At 33.6% G+C, this 20,229-nt stretch overlaps 6 protein-coding genes and 1 long non-coding RNA gene across 12 annotated transcripts; 4 read left to right on the top strand and 3 right to left on the bottom strand.

Moving 5' to 3' along the window:
- The first annotated feature begins 459 nt into the window (after positions 1-459).
- On the top strand, positions 460-1,796 carry LOC116344778 (zinc metalloproteinase nas-4-like). The gene is made up of 5 exons (XM_031773516.1): positions 460-563; positions 686-942; positions 1,056-1,170; positions 1,234-1,445; positions 1,516-1,796. The coding sequence occupies exons 1-5, from the start codon at positions 485-487 to the stop codon at positions 1,681-1,683; spliced, it is 831 nt and encodes a 276-aa protein (XP_031629376.1). The 5' UTR covers positions 460-484; the 3' UTR covers positions 1,684-1,796.
- LOC116344779 lies at positions 1,784-7,004 on the bottom strand. Of its 2 annotated transcripts, none has more exons than XM_031773518.1 (2): positions 6,664-6,761; positions 1,784-2,339 (listed from the first exon to the last, which is right to left on the bottom strand). In XM_031773518.1, exons 1-2 carry the CDS (start codon positions 6,665-6,667, stop codon positions 1,999-2,001), a joined length of 345 nt encoding a protein of 114 aa, XP_031629378.1. In that variant the 5' UTR covers positions 6,668-6,761; the 3' UTR covers positions 1,784-1,998. The 2 variants fall into 2 exon arrangements, with proteins under 2 accessions (XP_031629378.1, XP_031629377.1); XM_031773517.1 differs by lacking the exon at positions 6,664-6,761 and adding an exon at positions 6,810-7,004 and having other exon boundaries at positions 1,786-2,339.
- Positions 2,573-3,051, top strand: LOC116344780. The gene is made up of 2 exons (XR_004201456.1): positions 2,573-2,670; positions 2,726-3,051. It is a non-coding gene; the product is annotated as an uncharacterized LOC116344780 (long non-coding RNA).
- Positions 7,005-8,125: 1,121 nt separating the features above from the next.
- LOC116344750 lies at positions 8,126-15,177 on the top strand. 4 transcript variants are annotated; one of them, XM_031773477.1, is made up of 6 exons: positions 8,126-11,211; positions 11,275-11,580; positions 11,643-11,862; positions 11,921-12,138; positions 12,214-12,868; positions 14,558-15,177. In XM_031773477.1, exons 1-6 carry the CDS (start codon positions 8,236-8,238, stop codon positions 14,950-14,952), a joined length of 4,770 nt encoding a protein of 1,589 aa, XP_031629337.1. In that variant the 5' UTR covers positions 8,126-8,235; the 3' UTR covers positions 14,953-15,177. The 4 variants fall into 4 exon arrangements, 1 of the variants encoding a protein (XP_031629337.1); XR_004201451.1 differs by lacking the exons at positions 8,126-11,211; positions 11,275-11,580; positions 11,643-11,862; positions 11,921-12,138; positions 12,214-12,868 and adding exons at positions 12,876-13,322; positions 13,383-13,620; positions 13,921-14,048; positions 14,125-14,233; positions 14,331-14,365 and having other exon boundaries at positions 14,558-14,675; XR_004201452.1 differs by lacking the exons at positions 8,126-11,211; positions 11,275-11,580; positions 11,643-11,862; positions 11,921-12,138; positions 12,214-12,868 and adding exons at positions 13,308-13,322; positions 13,380-13,620; positions 13,921-14,048; positions 14,125-14,233; positions 14,331-14,365 and having other exon boundaries at positions 14,558-14,675.
- LOC116344751 (atlastin-like) lies at positions 15,142-17,291 on the bottom strand. The gene is made up of 5 exons (XM_031773479.1): positions 17,188-17,291; positions 16,821-17,117; positions 15,971-16,747; positions 15,754-15,903; positions 15,142-15,691 (listed from the first exon to the last, which is right to left on the bottom strand). The coding sequence occupies exons 2-5, from the start codon at positions 17,079-17,081 to the stop codon at positions 15,344-15,346; spliced, it is 1,536 nt and encodes a 511-aa protein (XP_031629339.1). The 5' UTR covers positions 17,082-17,117; positions 17,188-17,291; the 3' UTR covers positions 15,142-15,343.
- A 756-nt stretch (positions 17,292-18,047) lies between these two features.
- Positions 18,048-18,821, top strand: LOC116344899 (histidine triad nucleotide-binding protein 1). Its single transcript, XM_031773756.1, has 2 exons — positions 18,048-18,272; positions 18,430-18,821. The coding sequence occupies exons 1-2, from the start codon at positions 18,078-18,080 to the stop codon at positions 18,697-18,699; spliced, it is 465 nt and encodes a 154-aa protein (XP_031629616.1). The 5' UTR covers positions 18,048-18,077; the 3' UTR covers positions 18,700-18,821.
- LOC116344898 (rab-like protein 3) lies at positions 18,807-20,129 on the bottom strand. 2 transcript variants are annotated; one of them, XM_031773754.1, is made up of 4 exons: positions 19,995-20,129; positions 19,565-19,929; positions 19,324-19,423; positions 18,807-19,100 (listed from the first exon to the last, which is right to left on the bottom strand). In XM_031773754.1, exons 1-4 carry the CDS (start codon positions 20,038-20,040, stop codon positions 18,859-18,861), a joined length of 753 nt encoding a protein of 250 aa, XP_031629614.1. In that variant the 5' UTR covers positions 20,041-20,129; the 3' UTR covers positions 18,807-18,858. The 2 variants fall into 2 exon arrangements, with proteins under 2 accessions (XP_031629614.1, XP_031629615.1); XM_031773755.1 differs by having other exon boundaries at positions 19,324-19,408.
- Between the last annotated feature and the right edge of the window lie 100 nt (positions 20,130-20,229).

Below are 20,229 nucleotides of genomic sequence, written 5' to 3'. Positions count from 1 at the left end.
TGTGTAGGCTACGAGAACAAGTCAATTCTTTAATCTTTCAACATTTTCAAACATATTAAATTCACTCGTGCGTGACACAATTTCTGAACTTTTTATCAGGTTAGAAACATTAGTAACGCCACAAATTAATTAATTCGTCTGCATTTTGCCGCTTTTATATGATGTTGAAAATCGCTTTTTTATGAAAATATCAAAAAACCAGGTGGTCAAATCCAGTTTTAATCGCACATATACTACATTCACAACTCTACTTTATTGTAAGTAACGTGGTTCTTTGGAAAAAAGGTGCAGAAAGATAATTTTTTTTTTTTCGTTTCAACAATAAACAACATTACTCGATGCATTTATATTGTATATTATTTTCAAAGGTGCATTTATTATAAGTTCTTGGCGATAAAGTACACTATATATAAGTTCATTTCAGCCTTTAAAAAGGTAAGTTTTGAATCCATTGTGAACGCTATTTAACAATCCTTCATTTAACATGAGTGTGGTTTTTTTAATATATTTTTTTATTCTATTGACGCTTGATTTAGTCATAGATGCGAAGCGATTAGACAAAAGTGAGATTTTTTCATTCATTTATTTTACTTAAAATTCGATATCAAAATATGTGTTTGATACATGCGCCTGTCAATTTAATCAAAATATCAATCTTAAAGTCAAGGTTTCTCGTTTCAAGTAGACAGTGAATATGGAGAGAGTTTTGAAGGTGATATCATACTAACATCAGAAGAGGCACGTGCTTTAATCTTATCGCCACGAAATGGATTGATTAATAGTAATAAGCGATGGCCAAAAAATATCGTTTACTATGAAATGGATGAAAATCACTCATTACTAGAGCAATCTGAAATTGAAAGAGCGATGATATTAATCGAATCAGTATCATGCATTCAATTCAAAGAACGCTCCGACGAAGATGGATATATCGAATTCAATGTAAGTAGCACCTCTCAAGTACCAACCTTAGACGTTGGCATAACATTGACATGCCAAAGTCAAGTGGAAATAGTGCAGACACTCAAAAAAAGGATTTTTCAATCAATTTGTAGGCACTTAGTTCAGGTTGTTCTGCACACGTGGGTTACCAAGGCAAAGCGCAAATTTTGAATTTATCGCCAAACTGTTTTCGTCAATTTGGAACCGTAATTCATGAAATATTACATGGTAATCGCTTTTCAATTTTCTATTTGAACACAAAAATGGTAAAATATTCTAATATTCTTGTAGCTCTCGGATTTTATCACATGCAGAGTGCACACGATCGAGATAATTACATAAAAATTGTCTACGATAATGTTAAAGCTGGAAAAGAGCATAATTTTCGGAAATATAGCTCACAAATGGTAACACATTTTGGCCAAAATTATGATTACGCCAGTGTTATGCATTACAGTAGATATGCATTCACATCGAATGACAAGCCAACCATTGAAGCTCTAGTAAGTGCAATGATTTTCGTTACCGTAATATTGATCGGTTGATTTCTATTTTTCAATGCCTTCAAACAAGGATGAACGATTTTCAAAAGTAATGGGTCAACGAAAGGGAATGAGTCAAGTTGATGTACTCAAATTGAATGAAATGTATAAGTGTAAACAGCGCAGATCTGTCTCTAACGGTGGAACATTCTGTATAAGGAATCCGAACTTACCGTCTTGTGTTTCGGCCACAGAGTAATTGCAGTCAACTTATTTGCAAGCTATTTTCGGGAAAATAAATAAAACCGCAATTTTATTCATATTGATTTTCCAATTTTCTATTGGTAACTATTATTTACTTAAAAAAAATTAAACCCTTCTAATCATTAAATAAATCAACATTTTTTCACTCATAAATCGTATCCCTAATTTAGAGACATTTTTTTAATTGACTTAAACTGAGGTAATATTATTTTTTATATCTAAAAAAAATACTGAATATCATAAGTCTTTGGCTTAAGATCGACGTTTGAATCGAAAAAAATCATTTTTTATCCCAAATTTCCACTTAATCTTAATTCAAATCAAAAGATTGCTTTGATGAACCGAATATCGCGAAAATCTTCGTTTTGGGTCGACTCGTGCTCGGTTGAGGTTCTTCACATGTGATTGCTTCAGCTGCCCAACTTGTACTAGGCTGTGGCTCTTGTGATTCAACATCCATTTGTTCTCTCTGTGATTTGGGCTCTGCGTTTGATATTATGTGCTGCATCATAATAAATTCGTTTCTGGTTGATTTTCGCAATAGGAATACCACTAAACTAACAATAATTGTTGCGCATAAAAGGCCCGATAAACATACGATTAATACGAGAGTTTTGTGAGGGCTTCCGTCGGTTGATGAAACTCTTGAAACTGAAATGAGACACGAAGGAAACACGTTATTCATGCGATTGAATGGAAAGACACGCTCTTTTTTCAACGTCCAATTGTGAACCAATTTAATGAAATGAAATAATTTGTATACAGTAATCTGTTTATTATGTGTGATAATCAGCTCTAATTTGTTATCACTGACCTATGCCTCACAACACACGTTTTGATATGTCAATATTATAACTTGAATCAAGATAGCAATTTAGTAGTCCGGTAGTTTGATTTTAATGCTGTTGAACAATGGTTCATCTCAGAATTGTTTCTCTGATTATTCTCGTAATCTTGCGACTAGAATTTTGTTCCAGTAGAAGTAGGTAGATATATTATAAAAATCGATTTTAGTGTGAAAAATATTTATTTTTCAGATATTGACGAGTGTTCTGGTGCACCCTCCGATGATATTTGTTCTGTTGGCGAATCGAATTTCGTGTACCGTTGGTATTATAATGCCACAGAGAAAAAATGCTCAAGTTTTTTATATGATAATGAGTGTGGAAACAATGGAAAGAATTTTTTCCTCACAGAACACAAATGCCAATTGAAATGCTTGTAAACTAAAATTAATTGTGTTTAACATTTGAAATTGTAATATTTCCAGAATAATTAACAAACAATTGCTTTAATGCGTGCATCATTTGACATTTTCTAATCAGTTACACAAATCAATGCAATAAAATCAAATCAGAGTAAATGTTTGTGTTTATTTTGCATGAATTTTTATTAGTTAAACACCAGAGATTTGTTGTTCTTATTTGCGCAACACATTTACTTCTTATCGGTTTTATTTACTAAACAGCTTTCTCTCGAAATTCACGATTTGGAGTATTTCTATGTTTAAATGTAATGAACGACATTGAACCATTCAAATATCGAGATTGTCTGTATTTGTTTGATATTAAACATGTTTTGAACACGTTAATTATTCGGGTTATTAGACTTTTTATTATGCGATTTTTTTTCACACTTTTGAAAAGTTCAATTATCTAAAAGCTATTTCAAAAATAGAAGCAGAGACTGTAAGTGTTCTACGATCCATTGAAAAATGTCATAGATTGTTTACTGTCACGCAAATCGAATTTTTTTCATCTCAGTTTTAAGCGTTCTATTTTTATACTTCTTTGTTCATCTCTGTTGTTGATTAACTCTGACTTTTGATTCTTGGTTATTTACATCAAAATTAACGGATTGTGTGATATATTTTTTATACATTTTTCTCGAATCGCATATTGCGAAACGACTTTTTTCCGGCAAAAACAATCACCGAAAAAAATAAACTCATACCAATTTGAAGCCATTAAAATTATATTAAATTGGGAGATTTTTGACCCATTTTGGTGAGTTATACAAACATTTTTTGGTGACCAAAAATATATTTGGTTGTGGTGTTGAAAGTTTCAACTGTGCTAATCCATAATTACAAAAATTATTCCGTTCAAGTTCAAGTGTGCAGTACATACAGTACGTACACTGTACAGACATTGCAATAATCATAATGAATGATAATGCATTTAGCGGTATTCAAGTTCATTTTAAGCATATGTTGTATAATTACTTGTTTCCATTTCGTTTTCGGTTTCAAACTTTGTTGACTTTCCCTGCATATAATCTACTCGTCCAAATGATTACTCATTTCGTTCATTCGCAAATGTTTTACATTAATGACGCCAATCTTTGCAACAGTAATGTTATTGTTTCAAATCGTTAAAACAATTGCATTCGTGATTCTGCAATTAATTTTGGTTCAACAATCAACATACAGTCGAACTTCGTTAATTCGTATCATTTAGTTTTCTGCTATATTCAATGAATATAATTCAAATTATCGAGCATTTTTGCTCCAGCAGTTTTTTTTAACAGAGAAATCTGATGAAATACATTCATTCATTCATTTATTCGTCTATTTAAAAAAAAAAAGAATCTCTTGAGAAATTTACTGCTGCACGTGTGCAACTCACACGATTTCCTAGTATCTTTACCCTTTTGTCCAAGGTAAACTGACCGAAGAACTCCATAAATTTACACATATTTATTTTGCAAGCGTTTAGATTGATTCTCGATAAAGAATAGAATTAAAATAAACGTATATAAAAAGAATCCAAATGCGTCAAACTCGACTTAGATACAAACCAAAAAAATTCGGCGAACATTAAAAACCTGCTTAGCTTCATTGATTGTTAATGAATAATTAAATAGCACTTTAATTTTGATTTTATATACCAATATCGCTTATTCAAAATAGATGACGCGAATATTTGAAATAAACTAAATTCAAATGATCGGAGTCCAACTGTATAACTGTATATGCAATTTCCGCTTTATCCATCAATTTCTAATTCAATTAAAATGGATATTTGCATGTCAAAATGACATTACATTTTTTTATAGGCGTGTGGGTTGCCGGAAGAAATTGTGCAATCACATGAATCCAACGAAAATCTCTACAATTGAACGACTCAAGAAATTTTTGAAGAAAAAAAAAGGTTTCATTAAGTAACTGCGCACATGTTGATTGTATTTTGTTTTGATTGTTTGGCTAATAAATGATATATCGCAAGCCAGCTGTGGGCGAATTTATATCATTCAATGTCAATGACAGCTTACATTACCATAAATATGCAAATTTTGTTCGAGTTCAAAGGCAATATAAATTTCAATTTAAAAGCGCATTGCTATTATTAAAGGTCCTGGCTGCATTTTTAATTCATATTTGCATTGAAGGTGAATGCTTAAAAAGAGAGAGGTTCATGTTTGTTTACTGGATTGTGGGTAACGACTAACTTTTTTGTCACATGATGTGATTTGCATCGGTGATATGCACCTGTTATATTGTATGCAAGTCAATAAACTTCGATCTTGGAATTGTTATTATTGTAATTTTGATCGCTTTGCATTAATCAGCATTAATTTCGAATTAAATTTAAATAAATTTCGACTTACACTCTGCGATGCACATTTTCAACTAGTTTAATGGCCTCATAATTGAATTTTTTCAAAATGGCACAATTCTTCTTTTTTTCGAAAATAAATTTAGCGAGTCGAAATAAAAATTTCAAATATTTTTATCAACACAAATGTTTCGGAATTTCAACGAAATATTATCACGGCGATTAGGCGAATAATTATTTGAAACCATATGAATATTTTTTTTGTAATTGATAAAAAAGAAATTGAGCATTTAAAAAATATCTTTTAATTGGCACTTTAATATTTATAAATATAGTAATTGTAGTCGAGCGTTTGTAACCACTTGATGTTTGGCCACTTTTTTTGTCTTTGTACATTATGATAAAAAAAAGTCCCGCAGATTTTTGCAAAAAAAAAGTTGAGCTGGTAGTGACATTTTAATTTCTATCCATCAACGACGATTTTTTTTGTCACATTGTCAAAATGTCAATAATTTTTTGTACCATAAATTTTTCAATTGAATTTGGTTGCTCCGATTTATATTGTTTAGTGTTGCTGTTTGTTATCATTCCGCTTATGCGATTATGTGAGACAACGAAATGATGAATCACACTGATTAGAAAAGATTTATCTCGTCGACAAGAGCACGTTGCTCATGGCTATGCGTAAACCATTCCAATATAAATAATTGAGTTAAGTGTTATGCACGTGATGAAATCAAAAAGTTCTCACACTCGTTTAGCATATGTATATTGTTGAACGAGTGTGCGGAACAAATTGTATGAAATAAATTGTTAAGTGGAAGATGACCGAGCCCGGCTGTTCATATATGACGGAAATGGGCCGCACATTTGATAAACGAAATTGTTGACTGAACATTGTTTACGATTCGTGTCACATGTTTTCGTGCAGCCTTTTATGATTGTTCATTGAATTGGCATGAGGTCGGTTAGTTGGAAATTGTCAATAATCCTGTCTGTATACAGATCAATTATTAAAATGCACTATAAAGGCGCGACACGACCATTCTAATTTATATCGTTAAAATATTCCGTAAATCAATTTGACTTCAGTTCACTTTTTCACAATTGATTGTTTTTTGTTTTGCGTTTCGTATTGGAAAACGTGTGATTAAACTTGAGACGTCTGAGCACGCACTTTTATTCACAATCTCTGTATCTGAACGTATCACTGAATTATGACCATGAATATAAAAAAAAACATTAAACTGCTGAGCATTGTTCTATCGGCGGTGAGAGTTAAGGTAACTTATGTTGAAATCTGAGCGTATTACATGTAGAAAACCAAATATTCGATTTGAAAAGGTATTTTGAAATTTGATTTCTTTTTTCGCGAAAAATTGTAGAAAGTATACATAGACAAAAAAATTTACTCTCACCCATATTAATGTGATATTAATTTTAAATTTCTAAAAAAAAACTGAATTTATTTCCACACCACCTGACTACACTTTCGATCTGTTTAGCATTGAGTTCGATATTACTATAAATCAATAAAGAAAAAAACACTTCTTTTTATACTCACCGCCATCTAAATCGTACGCATTACGATTGTGGCCGTTGATTAGATTTTCCATCTTATGTCGTTGATTTGACGATAATGTTGTAGCTGTTTCAAATATGCTGCTTTGATAACAGTTCACAATTTAAACACACTGATCGTGACCACTGTTTACGATTAACTGACGAGCAACTCGCATTGATTACTGTGATAAATACGGCGTGTGCCGTGGCATTTGTTTATATACTCGATGGGTGACATTACGATTCACTTCAGATCGCTTTAAATGATGCATCTTGTTGCTCCATTTTATTTGCTTAATTCTTTGTACAAATGTATGAACAAGTGAATTAACTACTAAGAATTCATTGAGATCATCACTTCGTCAAGTGGAATGTTGATGAGCAACACTCTCACTTTCGCATGAAAACCATCATTATGTTATTAGTAGTCAGTCTTATATCTCTCATATCTATCGCCTAATCGTTTCTACGCATAATACCTACAATTGCGGTAAATTTGTTTTTGCGCAAAACAAATCATATCTGTTTTTCGATAGTTGTTTATTCCACAAATTTAGTTAGCCCACGTAAATAGACATTTTCAGAAAAACAGAACCATTTCATGACGTTATTTTATTTCATGTGAAACCCGGTATATCTATTGATTCATTTCAGGTGTTTACGATACATAAAAACAATTGAACATTATCATATGTGAATTAATTTTTTTTTACCGGTGAAACGTCATTTTTTTGTTTTATTCGTCGGTTACTGCATGTGATTCGAATTGCGATTAGCTCATTTACAACGCAAGCAGGCAATTGTTTGTTGTTATCAAATATCAATTTCTCGCTATTAATTTGCCGATATTCATGATTTGAACAGGTGTTGTGTCGACGATAGAAAAAAAAGCGCAAAGCAAATACTGGAACAACAATATTGTTATTATTTGGATATAGCTGCTATTGCTTGCTATCGTTCACGGAAAAGTTAAGCACGGTGGAATATACTATGGAGAAATCATGACAAAAATTTATGATTATTATCAAACCTATAATTTTATCAAATTATTCTATTCCACATTTCCGTCACTTGGAAGCGAAAAAAAATCGTAGTTTTTCAATTAAATTTGATACAGTAAATAAGTGTAAAACAAATTATTGACATCGTCAAAAAGTCCGTTGTTTACCATAAATACTCAAGTGATGCTCAAATTAATTCAAATTTGAACGTTCAACAATAAAAAAAAGTGCTCAATCGATGTCGGTAACGCAGATTACACATACATTGTGATCGCTTATGTGTCACACGAAGTGTCATTCAGTACAAATAGCCCATAGGAACGTTCAACATGTAAAGCGTAAACAATGCAAAAGAGCATTTTGATTTAGTTAGTGTTTTGTTTAAGAATTTTCGTTTAGTAAAACTGTAAAAAAAAGTCAATCAATATGAATAGAGATGATGTGATACCGCCGAGTCCACCGGTGAAATTGGGCAAATCACGTTTAAGCATAAGAAATTCCAAGTCATCGCATCAAAAGAAGAAACCTCGCCGTGAAATACTAAGCGAACGCGCGAAAAATTTACAGCAACAAAAGAGTATTCTTTCCATTAAATCAACTGATAAAATCGATGGTGGTCAATGTGAAAAAAGTTCAGAGGATAGTGTAACTGATGTAAAAATACATAATGTAAATATTTATATAGGACTCGATGATGTATCGCCTGAAGAGAAAAACCGTACAATGTCAATGTTAAACGATTTTGACATATTGCACCACACAAAATTAATTGAAGAATGTAATAAATTCGATTTGTTGTCACACTCACAGAATTTCAACGTGTCTCAAACACTTTCACAAACACACGGTTTGGTTTCGGTTAAAGATTTATTGTTATCATCGCAAAATGTGTCATCAGTCGAATCGAATGACGAATTATCAGCGCACATCAGCTCACCAAGCTTATTGGGTTCTCTAGTTGATCGTGAGGCAAGGGACGTATCACTTGAAAATATTCAATTTTCAGAGTGGCAAAATCAAAGCAAAGGTGACACTTCGATGAATGAGCAAGCAAATTGTTCCAATCAAAGTCCTGTGAACGAACGCACGATTCGTTCTTTTAATGAATACTCAACGTCACAATACGAACGAATAGAAACAATACAAAGTGATATGGAAGCTATGACTTTTGTTGAGAGCATTTTGGATGATTTTAATGATGATGAGAGTGAAGAGGAAATTGCACGCACACCACCCGTTGTATTGCTTAGGCGACCCAATCGTAAAACGTACGACCGAATACACGTGGCTCGAGTAAAAGTTTTGACATTTGATGATGACGATAATAACAAAGAAGGGCCGACCAACGACGATCTACCGAATGAGTTTGATGTCGAAAGCACTCAGTACACGCAAGATATAGACGTTGTTTTAAATGATAGTCGACGTATTCTGGAAAATCTGACACAACTTAATACATATTTCACACAACCACAATCATATCAATTGGATTTCAGCACAGATTTATCACATAATACGGTTACACTCGACGAAGAGTTCAAAGAATTCGCGTATGACTCGGATGATTTTGTAAGTGTTGCGGAACATAATGACTTTGAAAAGATCGTTGATACGCCAAACAATTCGAAACGCTCAACGGGAAACAATCGACGATTGGAGAATACCATAGCATCAAATCGACTATTTGAGGATTGTGATGAGGTTGCTGACACGACAAATGACGTGAACTATCATAATCCATCGATTCAATTGCTTGACGATGATGGTGATGATATTTTTGTAAATATCAATACACCAAAAATTGTGAACCGTTGCCGAGCGCAAAATCAACAGTCAGTTTCAACGCCTTTTTCATTGATCAAAGGGCGTATTGGAGACACAATGCACATGCATTCGACACCATCAACATCGAAACAATCGATATCAATTGAACAACGGATACCAAAACGATTACATTTTGGCGCTGAATTCGGTCGTCCGGAGAGAAATCCCGAAAATTTGTTTAAAAATTCGTCATCAGTGAATGGTTTTGTAACTGCTCGTGGCACATCTATTGAAATGACAGCCGCACAAATGAAACGAACAGCGAGCATATTTGCTGACATCGACGAAAAATATAACCAAATCGATCCAGTTTTGGAAGAAAAACCGATCGCGAAAAAATTTAAGCATTCAAGTGAAACGGAGTCATTTCAAAATTCGACTTCACATCAAGGTAACATGAAAAGCATGAATTCAAGATGTGAAGGTTTTCGAACAATGGGCTCAAGCAAGTTGGTGCCCAAATCTATAGCAAAAACCATGACATTTTTCGGTGAAGATTTTGATTTTGGCAAGCTTAAAACTGATCGATGTTTTAAGTCATCATCAAATGTAGCTGGTACAAGTTTTGCGGGAGGGTTTTCAACAGCCGGCGGTTCAAACATTCAAATTTCGACCAAAAAAATGGAAAAATATGCTCAAACTCTCAAAGAGATCGATCGAAATTTGCGGAATGAATTTAAGGATGATGCCAATTTGAATGAAAATATTCTAGCTTGTCAAACACCATTAAGGAAAAACAATCATTCATCAACCGCATTTATAACGAGCACACCCAATCCCAGTTCATTGATTGGTATCAAAGGTGGTCTTCCAATCACGCCAAACTTCACCAACGACACCACACACTGTCCCCTAATCACACCGATCGTCAACAATAAAGCCAAAGATTTTGACACTTATCTCGATGGTGACATGGCTGCGGCCCTGTTCGAAACAAGTACGCAACGTTTTCAATTGGAAACAGCTAATAAAAGCGACTCATCGCTGAATTTGAACGAAACAATTACAGACGATTTTCAGTTACTCAATGACAGTGTCACCGACGTAGAAATTGATATATTGAAAATATCCGATGAAATTAAATTCGAACGAAAAACTGCGTTGAGCAAACAACAAGCACAGTGCTTGAAAAAATCACATCCAATTCGTCGGCATTATGGTTCGCTTTTTTTGCAGAAAATGTTAGATCCGAAGAAACTCTGCGAATTGGGCACACCAAAAAAGTACAAACACAATGAATTGATTGAATTGGGTGTTCAATCGAATGTCATCGATCTGAATATTGACAATGTGCTTGAATTCAAATTCGATATGTGGAAATTTTATTCGGATGATGTGTGCCGGAGAAATGTCGATGGAATCGTTATGCCAGATGAAATGTGTCTGATCATGGACGAAAATTCACGAGTTGGAGTCAAAGAATTGACAAGCGCATTTCTTAGTTGTCCATCAGTCGACCCGAAACTAGTGCCAGACCACTGGATTGGCAATTCCTTAAAGTGGATCATGCTGAAATTGGCAAGTTACGAACGATCATATCCACATAAATTTGCTGGAAACGGTCTCACACCGGAGAATGTAAGTGCCGCAGAGAAAAAATTTCATAGATTTCAATTTTTGATTGTTTTTGTTTTGTTTCAGGTTTTAACACAACTCAAGTACCGATATGGTCGTGAGATTGACGATGTCAAAAGGTCTGTAATTCGAAGAATCGTTGAACGTGATGACTCAGCGGCCAAACGCATGGTACTATTTGTCAGTCGCATATTAAACAATAGCTCAGCATGTACGCTCGAATTATGTGACGGATGGTATTCGATTAGATCGAACGTTTTAGATTCAGTTTTATCGCATGCAGTGACCACTGGTAAAATTACCATCGGAACCAAACTAATCATTCAAGGGGCTGAGATTATTGGATTTGAAGAAGCGTGTAGCCCACTTGAAGTATGTACATTTGCATATTATTGCAATGATATTTCTCTACACGAAACATTCCATATTTTCAGATGCCAATTTCGGTGGCTTTAAAAATAACGGCTAATTCGACCAGAAGAGCAAGATGGTATGCGAAATTAGGCTACTGCAAGGAGCCATGGCCGTTCGCCATATCACTGAACTCCGTCGATGGAAACGGTGGCTTAATTACACGAATGAGAGCATATGTCTTACGAATCTATCCCTTGATTTACGCAGTAAAACAACAAACAGAAAACGGACAAAAAACTGGTAGGATTTCGTTGAATTTATTCGGAAGGGAACCGAATTATCATTTGTTTTTGCATAGTTTTCAGATCGAATAAAGTAGAACAACGACAGAATCAGAAAGATGACAAAAAACGCTTAGAAAACGTTGAGAAGTTCTATGAAGAGGCCAGCATAATAATTGAAAAAGAATATGAGGAAGATCGAAAGGCATCAAAGCGAACGAAGAAGAAAATTTGTGATATTGACGATGGAGAAGAGCTGTGGAATTTCATGGAAAATTCAAATGACAGCATTGAAGTACATAAACACCATTCACTTTTATATATCAATTGAAGTTCTTTATAGTAAAAACATTTTTTTTACATTTCATAGCTGGATTTATCATCAACTCAGCACAAACTATTGGAGGATTATCAAACGAAACGCAACGACGAAATGCAAAATAAAATCAGTGCGATAGTTCGAGAGAAATTGGATTCAATTAAGAATGCAACGAAATCGACACCATTGCAAAAAATACGATTGATCGATCCGGTATCTCCGTGTGCAACAAAAACGGTGATTCTGTCTATTTGGAATGCTGATGAGTCGCATCCCACAATGCGTGAAAACACAATTATAGATGTTCGCTATGTCACGGCAAATGGGATGCGTATGAAAGATGTGCAATTGACGACTAGTGGGTTTACTAAAATTCAGCAAGTGCAAATGTCTCCATCATCGACGTCACATGAACCATTCAAGCGGAAATTGTTCTCTCTTGCTGAAGTCAATTCACAACAGTTCGAACCATATTTCAATGAAGTGGATACATTTGGTGTTGTCGTAAAAATCGAAGCCGTTGCACCAAATTACCCATTTCAATTGGTATACATTGCCGATGCCAACAAAAATATGCTCTGTCTCAAATTTTGGACAAATATTCAACATCACGCTTGCGATGATATCGTTCAAGTCAATCGATGTTTAATGATAAGTCAATTGGAATGGAGACCAATCGAAAATGCACATCGACGCACTCGAAATGGTATACCCGAGGGGCAAATCACTTAAAAATTACTTATTAATTATTATTGATTGTTTTGCGATTATTCTTCGATTAGTTTCGATTATCGTCATTAATTGTAATATATGTATTACGTATGAGATTGTCAAATGACGATGATGGAAATTGAATCTATGTGAAATAAAAAGAGAGAGAGAGTGTGTGTGTGGATGAGTGAGTGAGTGAATGATAGATGATTGGGGAACCATTAGAATGTAAGAGAAAACATACGAAAGAAACAAAAGTCACAACAGCATATAACAGATTGCTGACGAAAAATTGAGATTTGGTAGTAGCAGTGGAGAGAACAACACACAAAGAATCAATGTTGTACACACAATAGCATTGCATCGGAACAACGTCACAACGACGACAACATGGCGACGCAAACGGATAAACGAAAACTGTATCAACAGCAACAAGAAATCACATTCGGGTGAGTTCGTTTGAATACATATTCTACTCTGTTGTCATAATGTCATGTTTTGCATAGTAGCTAACGCATTCGCTGTTCAATATCGGCCACTGTCAACGACAAGGCGATTTGAATGTGTTGGTGCGAGAGTATATTTGACTGTGACATTTCAAACCAACAAGCCGGCAACAAGTCACATCGTCTTGAACCATCATCAGTGTAAGAACTAAAATTGCTGCGCATAAATTTTCAGGTTGCATTGAAAGTGAAATATTCTCTCGAATTGGATTTTTGTCGGTTTTTCCAAAAAATGTGTTCGGTAAGTATTATTTTAAAATATAATATTAAACAGAATTTTCGAATTTTTTTACAAAAAATTGACTGCATGCTAGAATTAGATTGAGATAGAGAGAAACACATTGAACACAATACAAAATCATGTTAAATCATGAATTTCATCATTGCGCACATTGGATTACGGGTACCGTTAGCCAATAGTGCGACGCAGTTTCTCATGATTTTTCAAAGCCCACTTTGACTACGATATGCAATTGAATCTTTTTTTAAGATTTTTTTTTCAAATATTTTTTTTTTGTTTTCAACATTCATTCATTGGCAGGAACAACAAATCGAACACATCAAATGTCGAAGAAGAATATGGACACATTTTTAGTTCTTACACTGGTAATCGTTCACAAACCGACCACAACGATGTCAGAACCCGGAAAATATGAATACAAAGGATCGGTAAGTTTTTTTGCATTGCATTTTCTTCATTGTGAAATGAATTTTAATTCTATCGTATCGAATTTGTATCGTTCAGTTTCTATTTTGCCCAAACTACGAACCGGTCCGCAATCGTATTCTTTCCGGCAACAGAAGTTAACTTTAGCATAAAGTTAAAGAAATGTATCTGCGGTCGTTCCCGGGGGGTATGTTTCAATTCGAATCAATTTCATTGCTTTCATTTAATTTCATCTACTGCAATTCATGTTCATTGTTTGTTTTTCTGTTATTGTATGTATCTAGGTAGTGACCAGCAGACCCAGAAGTACTATTCTATAGTAAGCTAGTATTTTTTTTATTCTCTTCCACAGAAATCGACGATTACAACTACCAAATCTCAATTTAAAGCAATTGCTGGACATTATTGTTGTTGTGGCTATTGCTTTGCAATTTTTTCATTATATGTTTCCGATTATTTTTCGATTATTCTCCGATTACTTATCGATTATTTTAAATTATATTAAAATTAGGTATACCACATGCATTTGTTACCGAACTCACTACATTCTTAGTGAGTCCAAAAGTAGCGGAACGATCATTGAAGCTAGCCAATCTTCGTGAGGAAATTGATAAAATTGACCCGAATCAGTACGTAGAAGAATGCTGTGAAAAATTAAAGGAATATGACCAAGGCAACAAAGAAAATTCAATTTCAAACATATCGTCAAAAACACTAGACACAAGTCTGAATCGAACAACTATCGCAGAGTCACCGGTGGGTCGAAATTCTTCAGTGCTTCTGGAGAAAATAAATCGTCTGCAAAGCTATGGTACTCCACCTCCTATTCGAAAGTCATATATTTGCGCTAAACCTACGCCAGAGAGTTTACGAAAGCCATTCAAAACTCCATCGAGATTGGAATAGCCAATAAACAATTCCAGTATACGACTTTCAGTATAAATTTTGTTGTTGCCACATAGTTATAAACTAAGAACATTTTCAGAAAGTGATGAGACTTATTTACATTTTTTTTTGTTATTTATTCATTTTTTTTAAATTATAAATGAACATTTTCTAAATGAATTAAACTTTATATTGAAGTTACAGCGAATTAATTTGAATAAATGTGTATTTTGAGTTTTTAAGTAATTTGCAATTTTATTATGACTGTTTAGGATTTCACTCATTGATTGGTTTTGATATTCTACACATAGATTGAAAAAAACTTTATTCAAACTGTATTAGAATGTATAAAGTTTTTGCCATTTATTAATTACATTAATAATAATAAATTATATAAATGAATGCTTTAATCTTATTCAGAATCATTATTTGATCTTAACCTATCTGCTATGAAACCAGCAATTCCACCAACAAATGGAGAAAGGGGGCCTGCAAAATATGTAAGAAGTAATCCACCACCCGTTCCAATAATTGTGTATGCTATCTTTAAACCGCCAGTATTTTTTTTTCTTCTCATGTCTTCAATATCTTTTTCGAGTTTTCGATTTTTTCGTTTGTGTTCTTCTTGTTCGATGTGAAACTTTAGTTTTTGCAAATTATCTTTTTCAATTCTTTGGTACGTTTCCTCTATGTCATATTCAAGTTTGCTTTTAAATGTGGAAGCATGGTCATCACTACCAAGTTTTGGTTTTTCCAAAAACTATTGTAATAAAATATGTTTAGTTTTGTTTCAAAAACTTAAACTCTTATTAAATTATGAACCTGTGATATTGCTTCTGATTTTGTTTGCTTATGAAGGTCAATGAGTTCAGTTGCGGATAGATCACGTTCTTCTAACTTTTTATCCATTGTTTTAATATAATAGTTATGGCATTCTTTCTGTAAAATCGTGTTACTTGCATCTATATTCGCCTATTTTTAAATAAATAAAAAAAATGATTTTAAATTCTTTGTTTTTAAATGAGAAATAGTCAAATACCTCAATAATTGTTTTTGGTTTTGGCAATGAATCTCCCTTGAAAATGTTCAAATATGTTTCGAAATATTGAACCAAATCTTGAGCACGCATCTTTTGGCTATTAATTCTTTTTACAATGAGATTTTCAGGTGCAAAAAGTGAAATAACCAAATTTTTCACGTACTTTCTAAATTTCGGGTCAATTTGCTGAACATCACCAGTGAATTCATCGCCTTCAGCAACGATCCTACCTGGATGAGGCAGTAAATATGCCTCCGTGCTTTGAAAACTGGATTTAATTCGTTTTCTTAGTTCTTGCATTTCGAGTGCTTGATCCTCTGTTGGTGTCAATATTTCATCTATGAGCGCTTGGCCATTGCCATAGTTTGTTTCATGTGAATACGGCCAGTCTCTTACTATGAAAAGCAGTTTTTGAAATGGTTTTGCGCTTTTTTGCATTTGAGCAATTCGACCATATTCAGTGAAAAATTCCAATTGTTGTAAATGATCTTCTTGGATGTGCTGCATTATATTGAAACATTGGACTGATGACAACATCGTACTTATGGCAAAAATCTTTGTACAATCTTCGAAACCAGTTTTATCGTCAAAGATGCCTTGTGTATCGATCAAAACAATTGCTAACTTATCCCCATTTTCAGAGTCGTGGGTAAACACTTCTGACCACATCCAAATTCCCATTGTTTCTGGTTTTTGTCCACCTCGCCATGAAAAGCCGCCTGCTATGGAACCTTCCCCATTCTCACCTAACCAATCTGATATATGACGACCTTTATACTGTATTGAATTATATATAATTCCAGAAATATGAATTCACTTTAATTGTTCATAAAAATGTTATGTGGCTTACATTTGCATTCAAGTATTTTATGAAAATATTCATAAGAAAACTTTTGCCTTTCCGAAATGCACCAGCAATTGAAACAACAACCACATATCGATCCTTGATGACGTCATTTTCCAGTATACGTTTCAAGTCCCCCAATTGTAGTTGAAAGACATTGTTTTTGCGTGTTATAATTTGTATTGCTTGAGGTAATATGTTGCATTCTGTATCAAATATTTGATAACAAAAAATTGCAACGAGGACAAATGCGCATATATTTTTCATCGCAATTAACCTCAAAATGGCTTTGGTTATACCAATCTACAAACACATAAATGATATTAATCGATTATAATGGAAAATGTTTAAGATTATTTGACTGTAATAATACTGTTTCAAACTGAACGAATTGAGAAAGATGAATGATAAAATGCCCTTTTTATATAAAATTGAGAGAAAATGAAGAATTTGCCGAAATGTGCTAATGCTGCATTTATGTTTGTGCAATTTGTTCTGCGAATCGTGTCATTTATACACACACTCATGTGAGTCATATAAGTATATCGCATTGCATTACCAGCAACTACAGGTTTACACCACAGAGGATAATAGAAGTCAAAGTCATTTTTTAATTGAGAAATTAAAATGAAAATAACTCAATATTTATTATAACCATGGTTATGCATAATTCTCAATCAAGGAATCAATTGGTTTTTCTAAATTCATGTCCCAACACCAAATTTGAATTTTCGCTTCATTATGACATGTCATTTTTGAAGTGCTTCTGACGAATTCAGTTATAAAATAATCGGTTATAATTTAATGATAAATGATTTATCATTTTCAAAGTATGTTTGGTGTTCAAGGCGATAAACCGATGTATTTTCTCTTTGTATTCTTTCGTTGAGTTTATTTTTAATTTTCCCAGCTGATTAATATAGAAAAGTAATTTTTGTATTTATTGTACTAATCCACAATTCAAAGTCATTTCATTTGGTCAAAAATCAAGTGCTACGAGATTCATAGATTTAAACAATCTCTTCCAAAATGAGATAAAATTTGATAATTGAAAATTTTATTTCATCGTTGTGTTTTTGATGCTTGACATTGTCTGTAAATTTAAAAAGAGCAACGCAAAAATATATTAATATTGCCAATTAAGTCATTAAGATTTCAAATGAGTTTGTATTTCAGGTGTGTTTCAAATGTGCAATTTCATTTTGACACAAATGGTTGAACATAACCTATACAAAAGTATCAACCACATTCAAAATTTTCTTAATGGGTACCTTGCATCTTGTGTACAAAAAATTTCTTGGAGGTTTACAAACAAGAAGAAATTTTAGTGTGACAAAATCGTTGATCATGTCGGACGAAGAAGCAAAAGCTCAGACCGCTGTTCCAACCGAGGATACCATCTTCGGAAAAATTTTACGCAAGGAAATTCCATGTAATTTCATTTATGAAGATGATAAGGTAAGAGTAACCAATTTTTTGCCGGAATTTCTCATTTTTCTTTTTAAATAATTCGTTCATTTAAAATTCATAACAATACACATAACCGCTTTCATTCTTTGCAAACAAGATATGATAAAACAATGACGTATAATCATGACTGTTCTATTTTTTTCAGTGCGTAGCATTTAATGATGTGAACCCACAAGCCCCGGTTCATTTCTTGGTTATTCCACGCAAACCAATTCCGCAATTATCGAAAGCAGAAGACGAAGACAAGGATTTGTTGGGTCATATGCTATTGGCTGGTAAAAAAGTGGCTGCAGAAGTTGGCTTGGAAAATGGTTTTCGTGTCGTAATCAACGATGGCAAAGAAGGATGTCAGTCGGTTTATCATTTGCATCTTCACTTCTTGGGCAAACGTCAACTCAAATGGCCACCAGGCTAATTTTCGTTGAAATTCAAGCAAATTTATTTACACTTGGGGCATAAAATACACCATTTACAGTTAGCTTCGACAGAAGCAAATGTTAACAATAAAAAAATACAAGAAAATTTCGTAACAAAAAACATTGTCTCTTATTTTATTAGCTTAAAATATGCTCAATTAAATGACACTGTCTGAGTTTATTCTGTTTGTTGATGCATATGAAGATGATGACGGCGGTGACATACTAAAGTGTGTGAACTTTCTTTTATCGTTTGCAAGTGAATCGACCTTGGAAAAGTATTTTCGCTCAATCACTTTATCGAAAAATCGATTTAATTTGTGGAGATTTGTTGATCCAGTCGCTAAACCTCTTACTTCGTGGCAATTTAGGCAAATTACATCAGCACCACATTGTTCGGCTGAAAGTAGTAAAAAAAAAAACAATAAATTATTCGTATCTGAATGACTTTGTTGCCACGATTTCAAAAATCAAATGTTGATAAGAGCGATAGCGACATAAAATAATTGCTTTCTGTGTCAGTATTTTTTTTTTGGTATCATAACAACCAAATCATAGCAACAAATTCAATCTAATAGCTGAAAAATCCACCGTTCATTTGAAGAACAAAAAGGATCAATTACCAATGTTTCCGCCGCGATTCAGTTCCCTAATTCGCTCCTTATTGTCCACCATATCGGCTTTGGTTCCAATCACCAGTATCGGAATCTGAAACGATTTTAACTAAATTTGTTTTTTGTTGCTATTAAGAAAATCATAACGATCGCAGTAGATCTACAAAATTGTCTATTTAGTTTGTGTTAATAATAAAAAAGCAATCCTACAAAATCCAGTGCAATTCACATTTGAATTGTTTTGGTGTACCTGTGTCGATCCGAGAAAAAATTCGGGGTCAATGTCATTATCACAACTATTCGATCGATTAATATCTTTGCCATCCTTGTTGATGAGTTCAAAGAGCCATCGCTGTAAATTATCATGACTCTTTCGATTTGTGAGATCATGCACAAGTATTATGCCGTGTGTTGGATTATAAAAAACGCCACGCGTATTTTTGTGACTAATCGAACCGCCAATATCGAATAATTCAATGAAAAATGATTGTTGTTGATTCGTTCCTTCCTTGTATTCGTGTAACTTCACCTCGGCAGAGCAGCCGATCGTCCAGCCGGGCGACACAAGTGCCTCATTGTGTGCTATTAAATGAACTAAAGATGTTTTTCCCACACCTTAAATAAAGACATTTCAAAATTTTAATTAGTACAGCACATATTGCACGTGAATATGCAATCACCTGAATCACCAACAACTATAATTCGAACTTTATCTAACGATGCCATCTAATATGTACAGGAAAAAAATTAAATAAACAGACAACCACTTTGCCTGCGTCATGTGTTAGGATACAGAATTGATTGAAATAATACAAGAGTATAGCAAACATCTGTCATTTAACGTGTCACGCACACATACACAATTGCATATACACATACACAGACCAGCATCACAAGCAACATACAACAATTTTA

This window comes from Contarinia nasturtii, unplaced genomic scaffold (genome assembly GCF_009176525.2).
Source record: "Contarinia nasturtii isolate CC-2019 unplaced genomic scaffold, AAFC_CNas_1.1 Cnas_scaffold_1182, whole genome shotgun sequence".
In the NCBI taxonomy this organism is placed as follows: Eukaryota; Metazoa; Arthropoda; class Insecta; order Diptera; family Cecidomyiidae; genus Contarinia; species Contarinia nasturtii.
This window is presented reverse-complemented; position numbering and strand designations above follow the sequence as displayed.

Coding starts and splice junctions, on each gene's coding strand:
- LOC116344778 (XM_031773516.1), top strand. CDS start 485: ATGAGTGTGGTTTTTTTAATATATTTTTTTATTCTATTGACGCTTGAT. Junction 564..685: donor TGCGAAGCGATTAGACAAAA/GTGAGATTTTTT, acceptor CGTTTCAAGTAG/ACAGTGAATATGGAGAGAGT. Junction 1,171..1,233: donor AATTCATGAAATATTACATG/GTAATCGCTTTT, acceptor ATATTCTTGTAG/CTCTCGGATTTTATCACATG.
- LOC116344779 (XM_031773517.1), bottom strand. CDS start 6,861: ATGGAAAATCTAATCAACGGCCACAATCGTAATGCGTACGATTTAGAT. Junction 2,340..6,809: donor TGCGTACGATTTAGATGGCG/GTGAGTATAAAA, acceptor GTCTCATTTCAG/TTTCAAGAGTTTCATCAACC.
- LOC116344750 (XM_031773477.1), top strand. CDS start 8,236: ATGAATAGAGATGATGTGATACCGCCGAGTCCACCGGTGAAATTGGGC. Junction 11,581..11,642: donor AAGCGTGTAGCCCACTTGAA/GTATGTACATTT, acceptor CCATATTTTCAG/ATGCCAATTTCGGTGGCTTT. Junction 12,139..12,213: donor ATTCAAATGACAGCATTGAA/GTACATAAACAC, acceptor TACATTTCATAG/CTGGATTTATCATCAACTCA.
- LOC116344751 (XM_031773479.1), bottom strand. CDS start 17,081: ATGAAAAATATATGCGCATTTGTCCTCGTTGCAATTTTTTGTTATCAA. Junction 16,748..16,820: donor TAAAATACTTGAATGCAAAT/GTAAGCCACATA, acceptor AATTCAATACAG/TATAAAGGTCGTCATATATC. Junction 15,692..15,753: donor AATCAGAAGCAATATCACAG/GTTCATAATTTA, acceptor TTATTACAATAG/TTTTTGGAAAAACCAAAACT.
- LOC116344899 (XM_031773756.1), top strand. CDS start 18,078: ATGGGTACCTTGCATCTTGTGTACAAAAAATTTCTTGGAGGTTTACAA. Junction 18,273..18,429: donor TCATTTATGAAGATGATAAG/GTAAGAGTAACC, acceptor TATTTTTTTCAG/TGCGTAGCATTTAATGATGT.
- LOC116344898 (XM_031773754.1), bottom strand. CDS start 20,040: ATGGCATCGTTAGATAAAGTTCGAATTATAGTTGTTGGTGATTCAG. Junction 19,930..19,994: donor TATAGTTGTTGGTGATTCAG/GTGATTGCATAT, acceptor TCTTTATTTAAG/GTGTGGGAAAAACATCTTTA. Junction 19,424..19,564: donor TTTTTCTCGGATCGACACAG/GTACACCAAAAC, acceptor AAACAAATTTAG/TTAAAATCGTTTCAGATTCC.